Source organism: Coccinella septempunctata, chromosome 1 (genome assembly GCF_907165205.1).
Source record: "Coccinella septempunctata chromosome 1, icCocSept1.1, whole genome shotgun sequence".
Classification (NCBI taxonomy): domain Eukaryota; kingdom Metazoa; phylum Arthropoda; class Insecta; order Coleoptera; family Coccinellidae; genus Coccinella; species Coccinella septempunctata.
The window spans coordinates 23,302,183-23,320,470 of record NC_058189.1 but is presented as its reverse complement, the minus strand read 5'-3'; the positions used below and the strand labels follow the sequence as shown (position 1 = coordinate 23,320,470).

Sequence of the window (18,288 nt, the reverse complement as noted above, 5' to 3'; positions counted from 1 at the left end):
TATCTACGCATTGAACTCTATGGGTTCCCATAGAGTTCAATATATCTACGGTACGGGTAGATCATTGTTACGCTTTGTGACAGGAGTTCTAAACGAAAAGCAATTTGCACTTAAAATAGTAATTGATATCAGTTTTGTATTTTAAATAATAAAAATATTGATAACACTTCCAAATCTGTGCTTCATTCCGAATATTTTAATAAAGCTCATGGGTAACCACAAATTTTGTATATATCGTTAAACCGATATATTCAAATAATAAAAATATTGATAACACTTCCAAATCTCTGTTTCATCCCGAATATTCCAATATATCGATATATCGAAATATCGATATTTTTTCACGATATATATCGATACTGTCGAGAAATATCGATACAATATATATCGATATTTTTTTCACGTTTGCCCATCCCTAATTTGAACACGTGCTTCAATCGACCATGCGATCGATACACACTACGCAGCTGTAAAATTCTCCACGTTGCCGCTGCTATCCAGAAATCATGTTTTATCGGACAGTAACCTTGGCATTAACTTATTACTACAGTAAATATAATCTCAATCGCATATTGAGATCATTCACAAATTTGAAACTTTGCTTTGTAGTTCAAAATCTGAAAGAAGAAACAATGGTGATTTAGTCATTTAAAAACAAATCTACTCGCGAGATTGGACCGTTTTATTTCAATATGGTTATTGATGCGTTGTCTGTATAAGACATGAGAATATTTTTTTGAATGTCTTGGGAACAAAAATCGATAGCACATTTCACAAAAAACAAGTTTTAGAAAATCAAAAAAAATGCTAGGCCAAGTTTACATACATCCATGACGGCTCATTTCATCATATTCTTTGAAGCAACACGCAACGCTTTTTTCAATCGAGAATGTGCTTGAACTGTAAGGTACGTTTGGAAGTTCTGGAAAAAAAGTGGTTGGAAAGATGCAACATATATAGATCCGAAAACTGCTGTCAAATTCTATCAGTCATTATTCGAAGTTTTATGAAAAAATCACCTATGAAGGCTGTTAGGAAACTGAGGTTACAATGCACAGCTGAAATAACAATTCGTTGTAATTTCATTTATAAATTCATAGATAGCAGAAAAATAAGTACCCAAGTAAAACTGAGCGTATGTGTTGTTTCCACATACAACTTTATCTCGAAATGTGTTTAAAAAATTGGGTAGCACAAAACTTTAAAAAAATTATTTTATTATGGTTCTATTTCCGCTAGAATATCAGCATATTTATTTTCTCCGAGTTCCTGGATCCCAACCTTGTTAAAAACGAGGGAGTCAATTTATTATTATCATAGACTTACTTCCATTAGTTTTTCAATAAAATTGGGATCCAGTATTTCGGAGAATAAAGAATAGTTGATGTTTTTATGAAAAAACTCTGAAAGGACCATTTGGAGAAGACAATCTGATTGTTTTTCAATTTCCTGCTATCCCATCAATGAACATTTAAATCTGATTCAAGTTAAAAAGTTACATGCGGAAATCGAAATACCTTTGTAGTGCTTGTTTTTTCTAGTCTACTCCTTTTTCCTGATCTTTCCAATTGCGTTAAAAAAATTTCGAAATTGTGATATATTTGGTTTTATTTCGATTCGAAACCTACTCATTAATTTCTTTACAGTCGAACCTGGAATAAGAGGTTATCATTTTGTAGACTCAACTGTGGACAAAGAATTTACGGACCAAATATCAGGAAAATATCTATGGTGGTCCATAAGTTATGATTAATTAAATGAATGGGGAAAATCAATGAATAAGAAAGGACGATGGACCTATAAAATTAGGTTATTTGGAAAAACCAGGGTCCACGGTGCTATTTACTCTGTTCCAATGCGCATTCCTCAATGAATCGCCCTGTATATTCTGCATTTCTGAATTAATTCAATGATAATTTATTGTAAAATTTGATATCACTAGATCTGTAGAGTTCATAAGAAATCAGCATCTATGTCTTCCGATGCGGTAGGGTTCTCATCTGTGTGACCATAAACTCTGTGATCCGGGGTTACTTGGGGATATCTCGAGTTCCAGATTTCCCGTTTACAGTGTTTACGCAGAGTTTGTTGATACATACTCGTTGATTAATGTTTGTTTTGAGCAAAAAGTATGTCGATCGAACAGTAAAAGTTAAAAGAATTTCATCATGATACAAAATACTGTTATATTTTTTCTAATTTTGACATATAAAGTGACATCTTTTTGAAACTTGAGCAAAGAGCGAAGCGATTGCTTTTGCCAGCTGGATGCTGGATGCACAAATAATGATTGCTTTTTTTGAAATCTTAACGAAAAACTAAGTATGTTTAAGTTTTTGGCATTTTTCACGGAATTTCCGAGGTTTCTAAGAAATAATGATGAGATGACTGAATATATGGCTTTCAGATTTACGTATAACGACATTATTATATACCTTTTTCAATAATGGACGAACCGACCTCCTTTTTATGGTACGGATAAACCAGTATCCAATATCTGAACATTTCAATTCCATTTATTTTCACAAAACAAATGAAAAATTTTCTGAATGACTTCAATCATAATTTTCTGTACAATGGGATCCATGTGTTTTATTTCGAATTCAGAAGTTGTATCTAGAGACCCCTGAACCTGTTCGTCGCATTAATGATTGTTGACATCTGTCAATGCAAAAGTTCAAGAATCTTGAGACAGCGATAACAAGGTTAGAGAAAATCGCGATCCACCGAAAAACAATACAGCAGAGTCCTTCAAGAAATTTTTCAAACTTTTCAGATCTACATGAAATCCAGGGAAAATCTAAGATCCTCAATAGTGCAGCGCCGTGAATAAATTTTTCAGAGTCCGGGAAGCCCAAAAAAAATGGAAAAACATCAATTATTATCATTATATCCATAATTTTATATACCGGTAGGTATATACAGAAAAAACTTTGCACAAAATTGAAAAAAACGACCATTTTTAGGTACCATTACATCCATGATAGTATATACCGGTATATACAGAATAAACTTTAATCTACACCTTTGGGGAAATTCTATTATATCACCAAGTATGTAACTGCTTATTTTAAGCACTGTGCAACGTAAAGCTGTGCGATTTTACAGACAATACGGTGAAATCTGTGAATTGAATCGCACGGCGAATAGCCAATAAGATTGGTTCATAGTAGTTACCACGGAAGCGAATAGCATCCATAATATTTTGACGTTTCGTAATTGTATCTCAAATTGTTACCAGTTTTTGGATTTGACAAGATCCTTTGAAGATGACGAAATTGTTGTCAAAAATGTCCAGTAGCAGCGAAGTTGAATTGTGCACACCACCCGATGTAGTGGAGAAGGCGAAAAATGCTTCAATTAATTTATTACCCGCAAAATCCCGTGAAAGATAGGAAACAGTTTATCAAAAACTCATGGATTGGAAGCAAAAACTCGAAATCAATTCATTTTCGGAAAATGGTATGGTAGCATATTTTGATCTGTTCAAAACAATGAAGCTATCGTCAGTTTTCTTCAATTTATTCAATGCTAAGGTCAACAATCAACATAAACCATGGTAACATTAATATTGCGACTTATCCTAAATTGTTGGCTTTACTAAAAAGAAAAGCAGATGTCTTTCTTTAAAACGCTCCAGATAGCAGATATTTGCTTACGAAGGTAGATATACACGAATTATATAGTATATATATAGTAAATAAACAGGCAAATATTGATACTTTTTGATTCCAGGTAGTTTTAATTATCGGTATAAGTGTTGCTTGTAGAAAGCAGGTGTTACGCAACTTGAGGCCTTAAGACGTGCAGGTTACGGAAAAATGTCTGATAATTCATATTTGAAGATTCAAAAACCGAAACGCAAAGTTCATTTGCCGTTTCCGAGTCCTTTCATCTGGTTTGTAAAAACTAGATTGATCTACGTCCTGCAGGACAGCATGTTCAGACTTTGCCATGTAACATGCCAAAACAAGTGGCGGAATATCTGTGCTTAGAGAATCCCAAGCAATGCAAAGGCCATTGCTTCAGTTAGGCGTTCTTCTGCCACAATTTTAGTAGATGCTGGTAGCGATATGATAGCATTGAAGAGACAGCGGTTGGCGGTCATCAGCAGTGTCCTAGAGTTATGTAGACAATTCTATGAAAAACATGACTGCCACCTCATCAAAAATAACATGTGCCTAATACAAGTGAAAACAATGATATTATTTTTGTAAATACAAAAGATCAGACAACCAACTCGCCCTCTCTTGTTATTAATAATTGCACAGTATCAATTAATAATAATTATTACAATATACTAAACTATAGGTACTTATTATAGTTGTATGATGTTTTGTAGTTATTCAATTGATTGATTAAAGATATATTCAATTAATGGAATTCTAAGTTTCATGAGAATGAATGCGTTCGTAGAAAGAGTATAGTACACAACTCGAGTTGTATGGCAACTAATATGCTCCTTACAACTCTTGTTATGTAATATACCTACTATTATATTTAACTTTTTGGTCGGCAACACAATTGAGAGCAAGAACCTTCAGAAAAAAATTTAAAACAAAATACTACTTAAACAATAATTCGGTGCACTTGCAATAACTCTCTGTATATTGAAACAACCCCATGCAGAGAAATTTCAGGACGAATCTACTAGGGAATAATATACCCAACAGCCTCCGTGATTAGAATTGAACATCAGGCTTTTTACTGAATTTCAAAAGATGATTTCGATGGATGATAATCCATTTTACTATAGTACTCGCCTAAAAATTGGTATACTGAAATCTGTTAAACACACTTTTTAAAATTTCAGTTGCAATTTTTCATCTAGTTAGACATTCATTGATATTATGTAGTTCAAATACATGAATATTACAAGTTTCAGTGATTTTCGCCTGTTCCTTGAAATAACCATTATATCCATAAAAGTATATACCGGTATATACCGTATAAACTTTTCAGTTCCCCAAAATGCACGCAAGGTGTATATATATATATATATATATATATATATATATATATATATATATATATAATCACTGTAGCTTGGCGTAGAATAAAGAGTACCTCATTCACTCCCCAAACCAGAGTCGATAGACCCTTATCGTCGAATTTATATATATATATATATATATTTATGTCAATGCGTGCATAGCTGGACCAAAAATTTTGACAATCGGTGATGGCTGGACATTTCTGTGCATAGCTGGACGTCCAGCTATGCACATCAGATTTCTTTATGTCTATGCATGTTCAGCTGGACTTCCTTTTCTCCCACCCAGTTTCACAAATTTTGCAGTGTTGTCAGGTTGTGTTTTAACAACTTCAGTAGATTGTCGATTCAGTTGATAAATTAGGTAGAACTTAAAACAAATTTTGTGGATAAATTATTTCTGTAAGCATCAAATTCAGTCAGCCTTTTTAATGTAATATCAAAATGTTTTCCTAACTGCTCCTACCAAGAGATTTGGCTGATACCTATACATTCTATAGCTGTACCATTGTAATGTATGTATAGATCCAGAATTAAAAATAAAATATTTTGGATGTTATATTTACGTTGTCTTCTGTATCTGATTTGATAAGACTATTGAAGTTTTTTTGGTGAAAATGTCGATTGCCCGTGAAAAATATCACAGATGATGAAGATTTTTTTTGAGCATATATTATACTCTGTTACATAGAAAAGAGCCGAGAATGCATGCAAAATAATAATTAATTGGAAGAATATCGGAAGATGAATTTTTAAACTGATTACTTCCACCTAAGAAATTGTTCTAGAATATTGCTGATTTGAATTCTGACAATGTTAGTAACTCGACAAACCGGTTATATTTCTCAACACCATTTCTTTTTTGAATAATAATACACGTATATATTTTTTTCTTGCAATCATGCAGTGGGCTAAACATGCAGTGAATGAATTGATTCAGTTCATAAATTGATTCCACAGCTCCTCCTTCTTCCTGTTGTTATAGGCTTTCAGAATATTCCGTTTCACCATTATATTCTCTGATCTTTATATTTTTCATTTGAAGTCATAATAAGAGGAATTCTATACTTCCTATTCTTTTCTGTTATCTCGATATCTCATTTGAAGAGAGCTTCTATTTCAGTTTTGTTCGGTGCCAAATATATTCCATAAAGAGCATGGTCCAGCCATTCACGGATCGAAATATGTTATATATATGTTGGTACGTGGATAGCTGGACCATGCACCATGGTTCCATTTCTCAGTTGGTCCAGCCATGCACGTATCTGTATATCCTCATCATATATCAATACGTCCATGGCTGGACTACGTCCGCATAAATACGAGGTGGTTGAGCTAAATTAAAAAAATTCCTGTTTTTTGCAGTCAAAGTACAAATATACACCTACATATTTTTTTCAGCAATCATGAAGTGGGCTAATCATGCAATGAATTAATTGATTCAGTTAATAAATTGATTACACAGCTCCTCCTTCTTCCTGTTGTTATAGGCTTTCAGCCTATAGCTAGGCTTTCAGCTTATAGCGTAATTCAAAACTAATATTTCACCATTTTATTCTCTGATCTTTATATTTTCCATTTGAAGTCATAATAAGAGGAATTCTATACTTCTTTTCTTTTCTGTTGCATCGTTATCTCATTTCTGTCTGTTCCGATATTCCTGAACAGTACTGTCAGTATTTCAGAGACGATGCCTATTGGCCCAGTCGTTTGAGTTCTATTGTTATTCGATTGCGTGCCAGTAATATCGGAACAGGCCCTTGAAGGACGCTTCTATTTCAGTTTTATTCGGTGCCAAATATATTCCATAAAGAGCATGGTCCAGCCATTCACGTATCGAAATATGTTTGATATACAGGGTGTCCCAAAACTATTGAATCAAACGTCACACCACGATAGAGTAGACCAAATATTATCGAATGACACCAACATTAATGTTCAACGCAAATGTACCGTTTCGAAAATAATCATAATTTAATTAAAATACCTAAAGTTTCCGATTTTCGAACTATTTTTCTTAATCACAGGGCCAGTTTGTGAAAAAGTTCATCGATTTTAAATTATATTGAACTTAGATTATTGTGTTATCTCCCCTAATTGAAATTATTTTAAGTAGTTAATCGATAACCTAAGTAAATTTAAATTAAAACAATTGTTTTTTCTACATGATTTTGATTACTTAGAATAAACCCCCTCTATAGGGGTGATAATAAGGGAGAAAAACGCTATCTTTAATAACAAATTGGCCTTGTGATTAAAAAAATAGTTCGAAAATCGGAACTTTAGGTTAGGTTTTTTCAGAAACGGTACATTTTCGCTCAACAAATGTTTGTATCATTCGATAGTATTTGATCTACTCTATCGTGGTGTGACGTTTGATTCACTAGTTTTGGGACACCCTGTATGTTGGTACGTGGATAGCTGGATCATGAGCCATGTAAGCGTTTCTTCAACGATGGACCTTAACATCTCATTTCGCAGTTGATTTAATTCTCTTGCAGAAACTGCGTATTTCCAATTGGTTATTGTGTTTTTTTTTCAACAAATACAAGTTGTTTCACGAGTAAACAGACAAACGAAAACCGTGAATAGAGAGCATTGAGCTCATATATGCGTCCTAGGTACTCTATTTCCGGGTTTCCGATATACAGTGTGTTTTCTAAAATTTCTCGAATTTTTACGTTTACTCGTGAAACACCCTGTATATTGTCCCGTCTGACAACGGAAACCATAAAGTATTGAAAGTATGTCTTACCTTTGAGTATACAACTCAATGGTTTCACATAATAAATCTTGTTTCCTCAATGTAAATTTTAAGATTTTGGTGGGGAGAAAACTAACGTCCAGCTAAACACGCTTGTATATGTTAAAAATTGAATTACAGGAAGACCTTCAACAACACCATCGGTCCAGCGATTGACGCATATATGAATCCCTTATTTGTTCTGAAATATCTGAATAGTAAAATGAAAAATAGAATAGCAATAGAAAAGCAGTAACGATAAGTCGTGGATTGTGGATCGTTTTCGTTGGATCTCTATATGACTGCCGATTCGACTAATGGTTCCCAAACATGATGATAAATGTTGTATAATCTGGTTAAATTAAATATCAGTAATTGGGGGTACACAACCTAACCCAACCATAAATCAACCTCATTATTGGTGTAGTTCTTTCTTTTATTCTTTAATTTGGAATTCTCAGTGCCTTTACCATCCAATCAACATCTTATTATCAATGTTTTTAACATCTAATCACCATAGGATGATCATTTAGTCTAACACAACCTAACCCAACCAAAGCCTAACCCCCCCTTTATAGACCACTTCTATTGCCACAGCTATTGGAGTGTTCATCCTTAATTATTTTTTCGGAATTCCCAGTATTTTAACCATCTAATTACTATAAGATGATCATTTAGGTTTGCTCAACGTAACCGAAACATAACCTTACCTAACCAACCTTTTGTTGGCCTAGTTCATCCCCCTAATTTGCCGATACTGAAATTGAAATTATATTATAAAAGTATCCCATATAGAATTAATATGCAAATAATTTCTATCTAAATATCTGCTTCCAGAAATTGTACTATTCTGTACAACAAAACTGGATGTATCATTTTCGAGTATGCATAATTATTCATTCCTCAACATTCGTAGGATGTACAGATCTTATTTCTACAATCAGCAATGCTGATTCAGAAATTTTACGTTGATGTAAGTTCACTTGATGTACATTTTTGGATCAACGTGAATTATCCACAATAGTATATATATCTTTTGGATGTTCCGATCTAGATCTAAATATCTGCTTCCAGAAATTTTATCCTTCTGTACAACAAAACTGGATGTATCATTTTCGAGTATATATAATTTTTCTTTCCTCAACATTCGTAGGATGTAAAGGACCAGATCTTATTTCTACAATCAGCAATGATGATTCAGAAATTGTACTTTCCTGTACGTCAAATGGATGTATCTTTTTCGATCATCCATAATTATTTATTTTTCAACATTCGTAGGATGTACAGGACCAGATCTTATTTCTACAATCAGCAATTGTATTGTAGGTTAATGTAAGTCCAGTGTGTGTACATTTTTTGATCAACGAGAATGATCTATAATTGTATTCCTGTATATACATATAGGACTCTATAGAAAAATTTCCTAATGTTTATATGATGAATAGAGAACAGAAAGAGCATTAGGGGGTTGAGGAACTGTCTATTTGGTATTACATATGACATTTTGGTATTCAGAAATCATCGATGACGTCACCACTCCTAGCACCGATGGCGTTATAACTTTAGAATTTCCGTCGAATGTTGGCAAGTTGGGAGATTAAAATTTACCTATTTCATGATTTTTCTCGAAACTTAATGAACATATCCGGTACTGGTTTTTGTCGGATTTTGATGTTCTGTTTCATTGAAACTGAAAACTTTAGCTCAAATATAAATTTTCAGTCGAATAGATCGAGTATTTCAGAAGTTAAAGCGAAACGAAAATTTGAGAAATATCAGAAAACACTCTTTATATCGGAAACAGAGTACACACATATGAGGTGTTTTTAAACGTAGCTCAATGCTCTCTATTCACGGTTCTCATTTGTCCGTTTACTCGTGAAACACCCTGTATATTGTCCCGCCTGACAACGGAAACCATAAAGTATTGAAAGTATGTTTCTCTTAGTCTTAGCTTTGAGTATACAACTCAATGGTTTCACATAATAAATCTTGTTTCCTCAATGTAAATTTTAAGATTTTGGTGGGGAGAAAACTAACGTCCAGCTAAACACGCTTGTATATGTTAAAAATTGAATTACAGGAAGACCTTCAACAACAACATCGGTCCAGCGATTGACGCATATATGAATCTCTTTGTTCCGAAATATCTGAATAGTAAAATGAAAAATATAGAAAAGCAGCAACGATAAGTCGTGGATTGTGGATCGTTTTCGTTGGATCTCTATATGACTGCCGATTCGACTAATGGTTCCCAAACATGATGATAAATGTTGTATAATATGGTTAAATTAAATATCAGTAATTGGGGGTAACACAACCTAACCCAACCATAAATCAACCTCATTATTGGTGTAGTTCTTTCTTTTATTCTTTAATTTGGAATTCTCAGTGTCTTTACCATCCAATCACCATCTTATTATCAATGTTTTTAACATCTAATCACAATAGGATGATCATTTAGTCTAACGCAACCTTACCCAATCAAAACCTAACCTCCTTTTTAGAGACCACTCCTATTGCCACAGCTATTGGAGTGTTCATCCTCAATTATTTTTTCGGAATTCCCAGTGTTTTAACCATCTAATTACTATAAGATGATCATTTAGGTTAGCACAACCTAACCCAAACATAACCTAACCTAACCTAACCAACCTTTTGTTGGCCTAGTTCATCCCCCTAATTTGCCAATACTGAAATTGAAACTATATTATAAAAGTATCCTATATAGAATCAATATGCAAATAATTTCCTTAATCCCAACATCCAAGCTTTATAAAATAAAAGATGTATTTAATCGCTTCAAATGGCTAAAAATTATCTAATGTAAAGCAGACTGATGTATAAGGGATAGTTTCACGTGAGATAATGAGTGGTACCTATGTAGGTTAGGCTCAACATGTCTCATATAATTAGAGTTCGACTAATAACAAACAGACTATTTTATTTCTTGTTGATTGAAAGGTTATCTTTTCATATTGAATTGATGTGGCCTATACTTGATGAAAATCCATAATTGAACTTGAAACTGATTATACGTTTTTGACAAAATGAGTTTTTAAACCTTTAAACCATGACACTTGTTTCGCTATCACAATAGCATCTTCAGAAGTGTAAACTAAAATATTTGGTACCGAAACAAAAATATATAAACAAGCAATCAGACTGTATTGCTAAGAATTGGGAGGAGGTAATGATAGTTTCCGGAACATTCGAAACAATTCGGGACAGAAACAGATAAGACTAGAGGTCATAATATTATACTGATCACCGGGAACTTCAGAGCAATTTACAGGTAGGTAACAATCGGAGGATCGATCGTATAGACAATGAAACTCTCTATTGACTTTCGATTAATTTATAATGAAATCTTAAATCCTCGATGTTATCGAAAAATATTATCTACCCTTAGATTTCAACGAGGTTTTTTATTTTTTTTTTTCAATTTCAACATTGAATTTTTCAAATTTTTTTGTTTTTTTGTTTATTTTATTTCCGCGATACTACTAGTTGGACACAAATTTTCAAAATACATTCAGTAATAGGGAGTCATTGAGGCGAATCTGATCGTTGAGTAAATCTTTTTTTGATAATGATGAAAACACAATCCTGACTTCACCACTCTTATTTTCTCTAGGTTTTATCCACTTATAGCAGTCGGTAAATTATTCTAACCAAAAAAATGCTACCACATATTTGCGTCATCTATAAGTCTCCCTGAGCATTTAAAGAAACAATAATGAGATCTCTTTCAACTTATCATTATCTACCATACCATAGTGTAATATATAAGGCCTGTTCGTAGTGTGGTTCACAACGGTTGTGAACTATATAGAGCAAGCGCAAATGGATTTTCGCTACCCTAAAATGGAATTGCGCTTGCTCTGTACAGTTCACAACCGTTGTGAACCACACTACGAACAAACCTATGGATTATTCAAACATTTTCCTCATATCCAAGATTACGGGCTGAATCTGGCAACGTTGCATCGATGTGGTCCAGCTATTCCCGCTAAGGCATAAAAATATGGCGTCCAGCCATGCACGGATACACATATGGAAACGACGGTCCAGCTATGCACGCATCGGCGTAAATATATTTTTTTTTTTTTTTTTTTTTTTTTTTTTATCTATCACCAAGCTGGGTAGGCCATTGAGGAGCCAGGCAGAACCTTCTACCAAGGCTACTCAAACGGACGTTAAGAACTTCCTCACTATTTTGGTATTCGCTAGAATGACCTCCTTTTGAGCTGTACTCACTAGCTCTTTGTCCAATCCTAGATTCAGGGTATTGTCCACCAGGTGTGTCTCCACCAGTCCATTCGTGGACATGACTAAGGGCACTATGGATGTTGATTTTAGGCCGTACATGGTTTTCATCTCAAACGCCAGGTCATGGTATTTCGTCAGCTTTTCGACGAACGCTTTTTGGATATTGTCATCAGCCGGTATAGCGACGTCCAGGATCTCTATTGTTCGCTCTTTCTTTTTGAACAGCAGAATATCGGGCCTGTTGTGTTGTATGGGTCTGTCGGTTGTAATGAAGTTATCCCAATACAATTTATATCCTTCATTTTCCAGGATGTTGTTAGGGCAGTATTCGAAGGGCTTCACTGTCTTAGTTATGAGTCCGTATTTTTTGGCAATGGCCTGATGATATACTTTTGCCATCGCGTTGTGGCGCTGCATGTAGTCCACTGGGGCCAGTACAGAGCACGATGGTGTAACGTGTTGAATCGACTCGGTAACTTGGGAACATTTTCTGCACTTGTCTGTTGGTATGTTCCGTCCGGTGATGTTCTTAATATATGATCTGGTTGGGACAACTTGATCCTGTATAGCTATTAATCTTCCCTCTGTTTCAGGAAACAGGTATCCGGCTGTAAGGTAAGTAAGCGACTCTTTTTTCTTAACTTGATTATTTTTCAGGCATCCAGGGTATCTTCCGTGCAGAGCTTTACTATGCCACTCCTGTATAAGCATTTCGGCGGTTAGTCGCGCTGGTTCTAAGTGGCCTGCCAAATTCAGAGGACTCAGGTTGTTATCTTCTTGACATACAGCTCGATGGAACGGTGAGTTTTTTTTTTGGAAGTACTCTCTCATACTGCGGACTGTTCTGTCGTGCACTATTTCCAGGTTCTGCAGCCCTCTCCCCCCTTCATGCCTTGGGACATACAACCTGTTCATGGACGCGTGGGGATGGTGGATTCCCTGCTTGGTAAGTAATGCCCTTGCTCTTTTGTCAATTTCTTTCAGCTCTGAGTTTGACCACTTGATCACACCAAAAGAATAAGCAATACAAGGTATCGCCCATATGTTCACCGCCTCAAACATCGCCTTCGAGTTCAACCTACTCTGGAGTACCTTCTTGAGTCTGTTGAGGAACTTTTCTTTGTAATTATTCTTCATTTCTGTGGTTTTAATGTCCAGAGCCTGTTGCACTCCGAGATACTTATAGGATTCTTGTTTTCCCAGTTGCGGGATCGTGAGGTCTTTCATCACAGATAAGCCTGTGCCCTCTTGTACCCGGCCTCTCTTAACATGAACCACGGCGCATTTGTCTATTCCGAGCTCCATTCCAATGTCCTTTGAGAACGCTGCCACTATTCTCAGTTGTTTCTTGAGCTGCTCTTCGTTTGCAGCATAGAGCTTCAGGTCATCTACATAGAACTGGTGGTTAATTTTTATATTCCTCGCCTTCTGTAAAATGTACCCGTATATCTGGTTTTTTAGTAGTCTACTCAGGGGGTTCAGTGCTAAACAGAACCAAAGGGGACTCAAAGTATCCCCTTGGAAAATACCTCTCCTGATTCTGATTACGGCGGTCTTATAATTCTCTTGTTTGGTGTTCACCACCAGCTGCGTGCGCCATGTCTTCATCAGATGCTCCAAGAGGTTGATGATGGGCCTCGATATTCCATACAATTGTAACGTTTTTATAAGCCAAGTGTGGGGTACCGAGTCGAAGGCCTTCTGGTAGTCAACCCACGCCATCGAAATGTTCCTTTGCTTCTTCTTGGCTTGCCTAGTTACTATGAGGTCGGTGATCAGGAGCTCCTTGCATCCTCGGGAGTTTCCACGGCAGCCATTCTGTTCCTGCTCCATTATGTTGTTCTTATTCACATGTTGCCAGATGTGGCTGGTTAGTACCCCTATTAAGATCTTGTAAATGGTTGGTAGGCAGGTGATGGGCCGGTATTTTTTGGGGTCTGTGGTGTTAATTCCCTTTGGCAACATGTGCATGACTCCGAGCGTGAAGAATTCGGGTATCCTTGTGGGGTCTGTGAGGGTTTCCCGGAAAAGCCTTGCGAGGTGTTCGTGTGAGGCCGTGAAATGTTTCCACCAATAGTTTTGGATTTTATCCACACCTGGGGAAGACCAGTTGTTCGTCTTCTTCAATGCTGTTCTTATGTGTTCCGTGGTGATGTTAATGTCTTCCATTTGGAACTTAGCAGATTCTGCTTCTGCATCCCTAATCCAGTGTGCCCGGTCATCATGCTTCTTATCCTCTTCCCATATTTTACTCCAGAACGAATGCATGGATTCTTCGGTAGGCGCGCTTCCATCATCGGTGATTTCCTGTTCTAGAAGGCGGAAGAACTGCTGCTTATTTCTGTAGTAGAGCTGGTTGTTTTGGTACCTTTTTATTCTCTCATTGTACCTTTGTAATCTACTTCCTAACACTTTTATTTTCTGTTTCAGCCTGTCGTATATTTCTGTTACACTCTCCCTGAAGCGGTTATTCCGAGCTTTGATCTTAAAAGCTGATGCTATTCGGCGTGTCAGTTTTTCGACTCTTTTGGATGGTGCTTCCGAATTCAGGTAAGTATGTATTATGCCAATATTTTTCCTCATGTCATTAATCTTCTTTTCCAGGCGGTGTTTCCACGGTGGAGGTGCTTCCTTCTTTTTAGGCTGTGTGTTCTTGATTTCTATACCCAGCTCTGAGCAGATTGTGATTGCTCCCGCGTACACGTAATCTACTACATTTTCTAACTTCCAGGTGGTCAATAAGTTTGTCTGCATAATATCGTTCAAGTCCTTCACTTTCTGTAGCATGACTTTGGAGCCCTTCAGCCTTGGTATTCTCGGTCTGCTCTCGGGCGGCAACCCGGCATATAGAAGGTAATTTTTTATCAGCGCCCGTTCAAGTCTGCCAGCTTTAGGTGTATTTTCCACTGCCAGTGGTGTGGGGGCAGGGGCTTCTTCGGCTGAGTTTTCATTGTGATCCACTACAGCGCCACGCGGGTAGCAGCTAAGCTTGATGTTGAACAGTTCGGTTTCCGTGAACTTTTCGTTGTTCAAAAGCCATCTGACCCTATTGGATAGCAGGTTGGAGTAGGACTGTTTGAGTGGGTTCAAGTCGTTCCAGGTATTAGTGAGTGCCTGTCTGTAGTTGGCGTTCCTATTGAGTTCTAAGTCCTTTGCGATGTAATGAACCCGTAAAAGAAGGATATTTTCCTCTTCGTTCCATCGTGTTCTTCCATCTTGTCTATATGGATCCTCAGCGGGACGGGTTCGAATCCCGTCCAAGCTGATGCTCCTCCTTTCCCTTCTCAAGGGCTGCAAGATTTGACTTACGGTGCCATCTCGGGGGGCTGCGCCGCTCGCCCCAAAGCTTACCCCATCAGGCTCTTCCTCCAGACGGCTCCGAAGAGGGCCAGCCCGCTGCCCTCTACCGCCCTGTTTCATACTTCTAGTTATGATAGGAGCAACAATGACATCAACTTCCAGGCTGCTGACCTTGGAAGTTGGGCGACTCGGGTACGCGGGGCCGTCAGTCCCCGAAAGCATTACGCTCCCCTGCGTAATATATATATATATATATATATATATATATATATATATATATATATATATATATATATATATATATATATATATATATATATATATATATATATATATATATATATATATATATTTGATGTTTTATGAAAATTTTGAATTTTTTCACTTAAAATGCTTTCTCTCTTGGAGAAGCTACAATTAAATACTTTTCGAATCAGTTTTTTTCCGTAAATTTTGTTGAATGATTACTCCAATTCATGCAATGAAAAATACCACAAAATATTATACAGGGATTCTGAAAAAAAAAATTGAAATTCATGTTCTGAAGGAAGTGTTTTTTTGTGCTGAATACTATCTGACGTGGTATAAAAAAGACACTAGACCTTTTCTGCATATTACGTTAAAAAGTTGCCCATTTTGTGAGGATTCCGAAAAAGTAAAATACAGGAGAAAACCTTCTCACGAAAAAAGATATTTGAATGTTTATCGAAAATGGAGCATTTCTATGAAAAATTGATTTTTTCACCTTTTCCATAAATACTTTTATTTTGCACTTCCTGCTGAAAATAATCAATCAACAAATCAATAAAATGTTATTAAGATGCTAATTCACTGACTGAGTTTTTTTATTTCTTTGCCTAAAGAACTCTCGAACATCGATATGATGTGATGCGATTCAATGATTCACCAGGCTTAAATCCTCTAGATTTTTTTACTGGGGCTTCAAAAAAATGAAATTTATTCGAATCCTATAAGAGATGAAGCACAACTTAGGGACCGCATTCGTATTTCAGCAGCCAAAATAGCGGGGAGAAGTTTGTATGGTTTGATGGTTTGAACAGGTAATTTCTCAATAGATGCAGGGCATGTATTAGCGAAGGGGGTGGTCATTTTGAGCATTTGCTCTAATAAGAATCCTGAATTTTTATTATTGATATTTTTATGAAGTTTCTTCACAATAGATTGGTTCATGTTGAAGGTCCTGTGCGTTATTACATTATATCATTGCAATTAATGAATAATTTCATTTTATAATTAATTTCAGGACCAACTGACATTTTTCAAGACAATTATTCAATATGTTACAGCAGAATCTGCAAAATGAAAGAATTTGTGGAAAAGGTGACAAAATCAGTTTTTCACAGAAATGCTCCATTCTCGATAAACATTCAAATATCTTTTTTCGTGAATATGGTTATCACCTGTATTTTACCTTTTCGGAATCCTCACAAAATGGGCAACTTTTCAACGTAATATGCAGAAAAGGTCTAGTGTCTTTTTTTCACAGCACGTCAGATATAATTCAGCCCAAAAAAACACTTCTTTCAGAACATGAGTTTTAATTTTTATTTTCAGAATCCCTGTATAATATTTTGAGGTATTTTTCATTGCATGAATTGAAGTAATCATTCGACAAAATTCAGAAAAAAAAACTGATTCGAAAAGAATTTAATTGAAGCTTCCGCAAGAGAGAAAGCATTTTAAGTTAAAAAATTCAACATTTTCATAAAACATCAAATATCTCGAAAACTGTGAGACTTTCATATGAACGATTTTTTCATATCAGGTAGAGCACATTCTGATCTACTTTCCGTTTTCGTTTGACGTGGTCTTCACGGGACACCCTGTATATATAATATATGTATAGATAGATATATATATATATATATATATATATATATATATATATATATTTATTATTCATTATTTATTGATAGTGACGAGTTTTTGTCACTGGCTTGTAAAATAAGAAGATTTCTTGTGGGGATAAAGTGTTGCTTTTTAAAACTCTTCTTTATTCGTTGATTCGTAACGCTTTCGGCAAGGTTTATTACCTTTCCCAGGACGACTTAGATCATTATGAATAACAAGTTGAAATGTTAAAATAATTAGGTATTTACTAACATGAGATTTAATTTCAGTTGTATAATATGAGGAACATGAGAAGTTTTTTGTGACAATGAAAATTGTATGTATTTTAGAAATCAAGTTGAAAATTTTCCAATAAATATCAACAGGATTTTGTTACCAATATTTCGAAATATTTTTCGAACTTACATTATGCCTCGGTGACCAACTGTTGCACATTATGGAAGCATCTTCCAATATCCGACTCTGAAAAAAATGTAGCATGTAGTGGCAATTCCCATCGAATTTATAACAAATAATTGTGTTACGTAACGAAAATATATGGTCAATCGCAGTAAATAGCATGAAAATAAAGAATCTTTTTTCGCCGATCCTCACACACATTCCACCAGCAGGTAGACAGGACCGAACTTAGGAAATAACAACATTTTTTTCGAAAGATTTATAATTTTCCAAAAATGAGTAGAAAAGTAATTCTTTATGAGCTAATAATACCTATAGTGAATTGTTTTCATTGGTATATATTATATAGACTCTTAAACTAGATCTAATTAACTGAATTTTAGATCCCAATCACAACAATTCGTATTAGGACTAAAAACAAAACGGAGAAAACAGAAAAAAAAATCGTGATTTAATTAATTCATTAGCATTCTCGTAGGAGCGAAAACAATTCTTGTTTCACAATTATTGTAAGAACATCACATCCAAATTATGAGTGAAATATATTACAGCTTTTCGTTCGTTATAGCTAGATAATGCTTTTGCCTTTCAGCACAAGTGCAGGGAGTTCAATGGTAATGAAATAACTGAGACATATAAGGAGTGAGCTTAGTACATATAGTGTGGAAACCAATCATGGAATAAATTTTTTTTTGTACTTAGGTTAAAA

General features: G+C 35.3%; 1 protein-coding gene across 1 annotated transcript; it reads right to left on the bottom strand.

The window, feature by feature from the left end:
* Positions 1 to 11,924: 11,924 nt before the first annotated feature.
* LOC123315392 lies at positions 11,925 to 15,530 on the bottom strand. Its single transcript, XM_044901101.1, has one exon. It carries the CDS (start codon positions 15,528 to 15,530, stop codon positions 11,925 to 11,927), a length of 3,606 nt encoding a protein of 1,201 aa, XP_044757036.1.
* Positions 15,531 to 18,288: the final 2,758 nt, after the last annotated feature.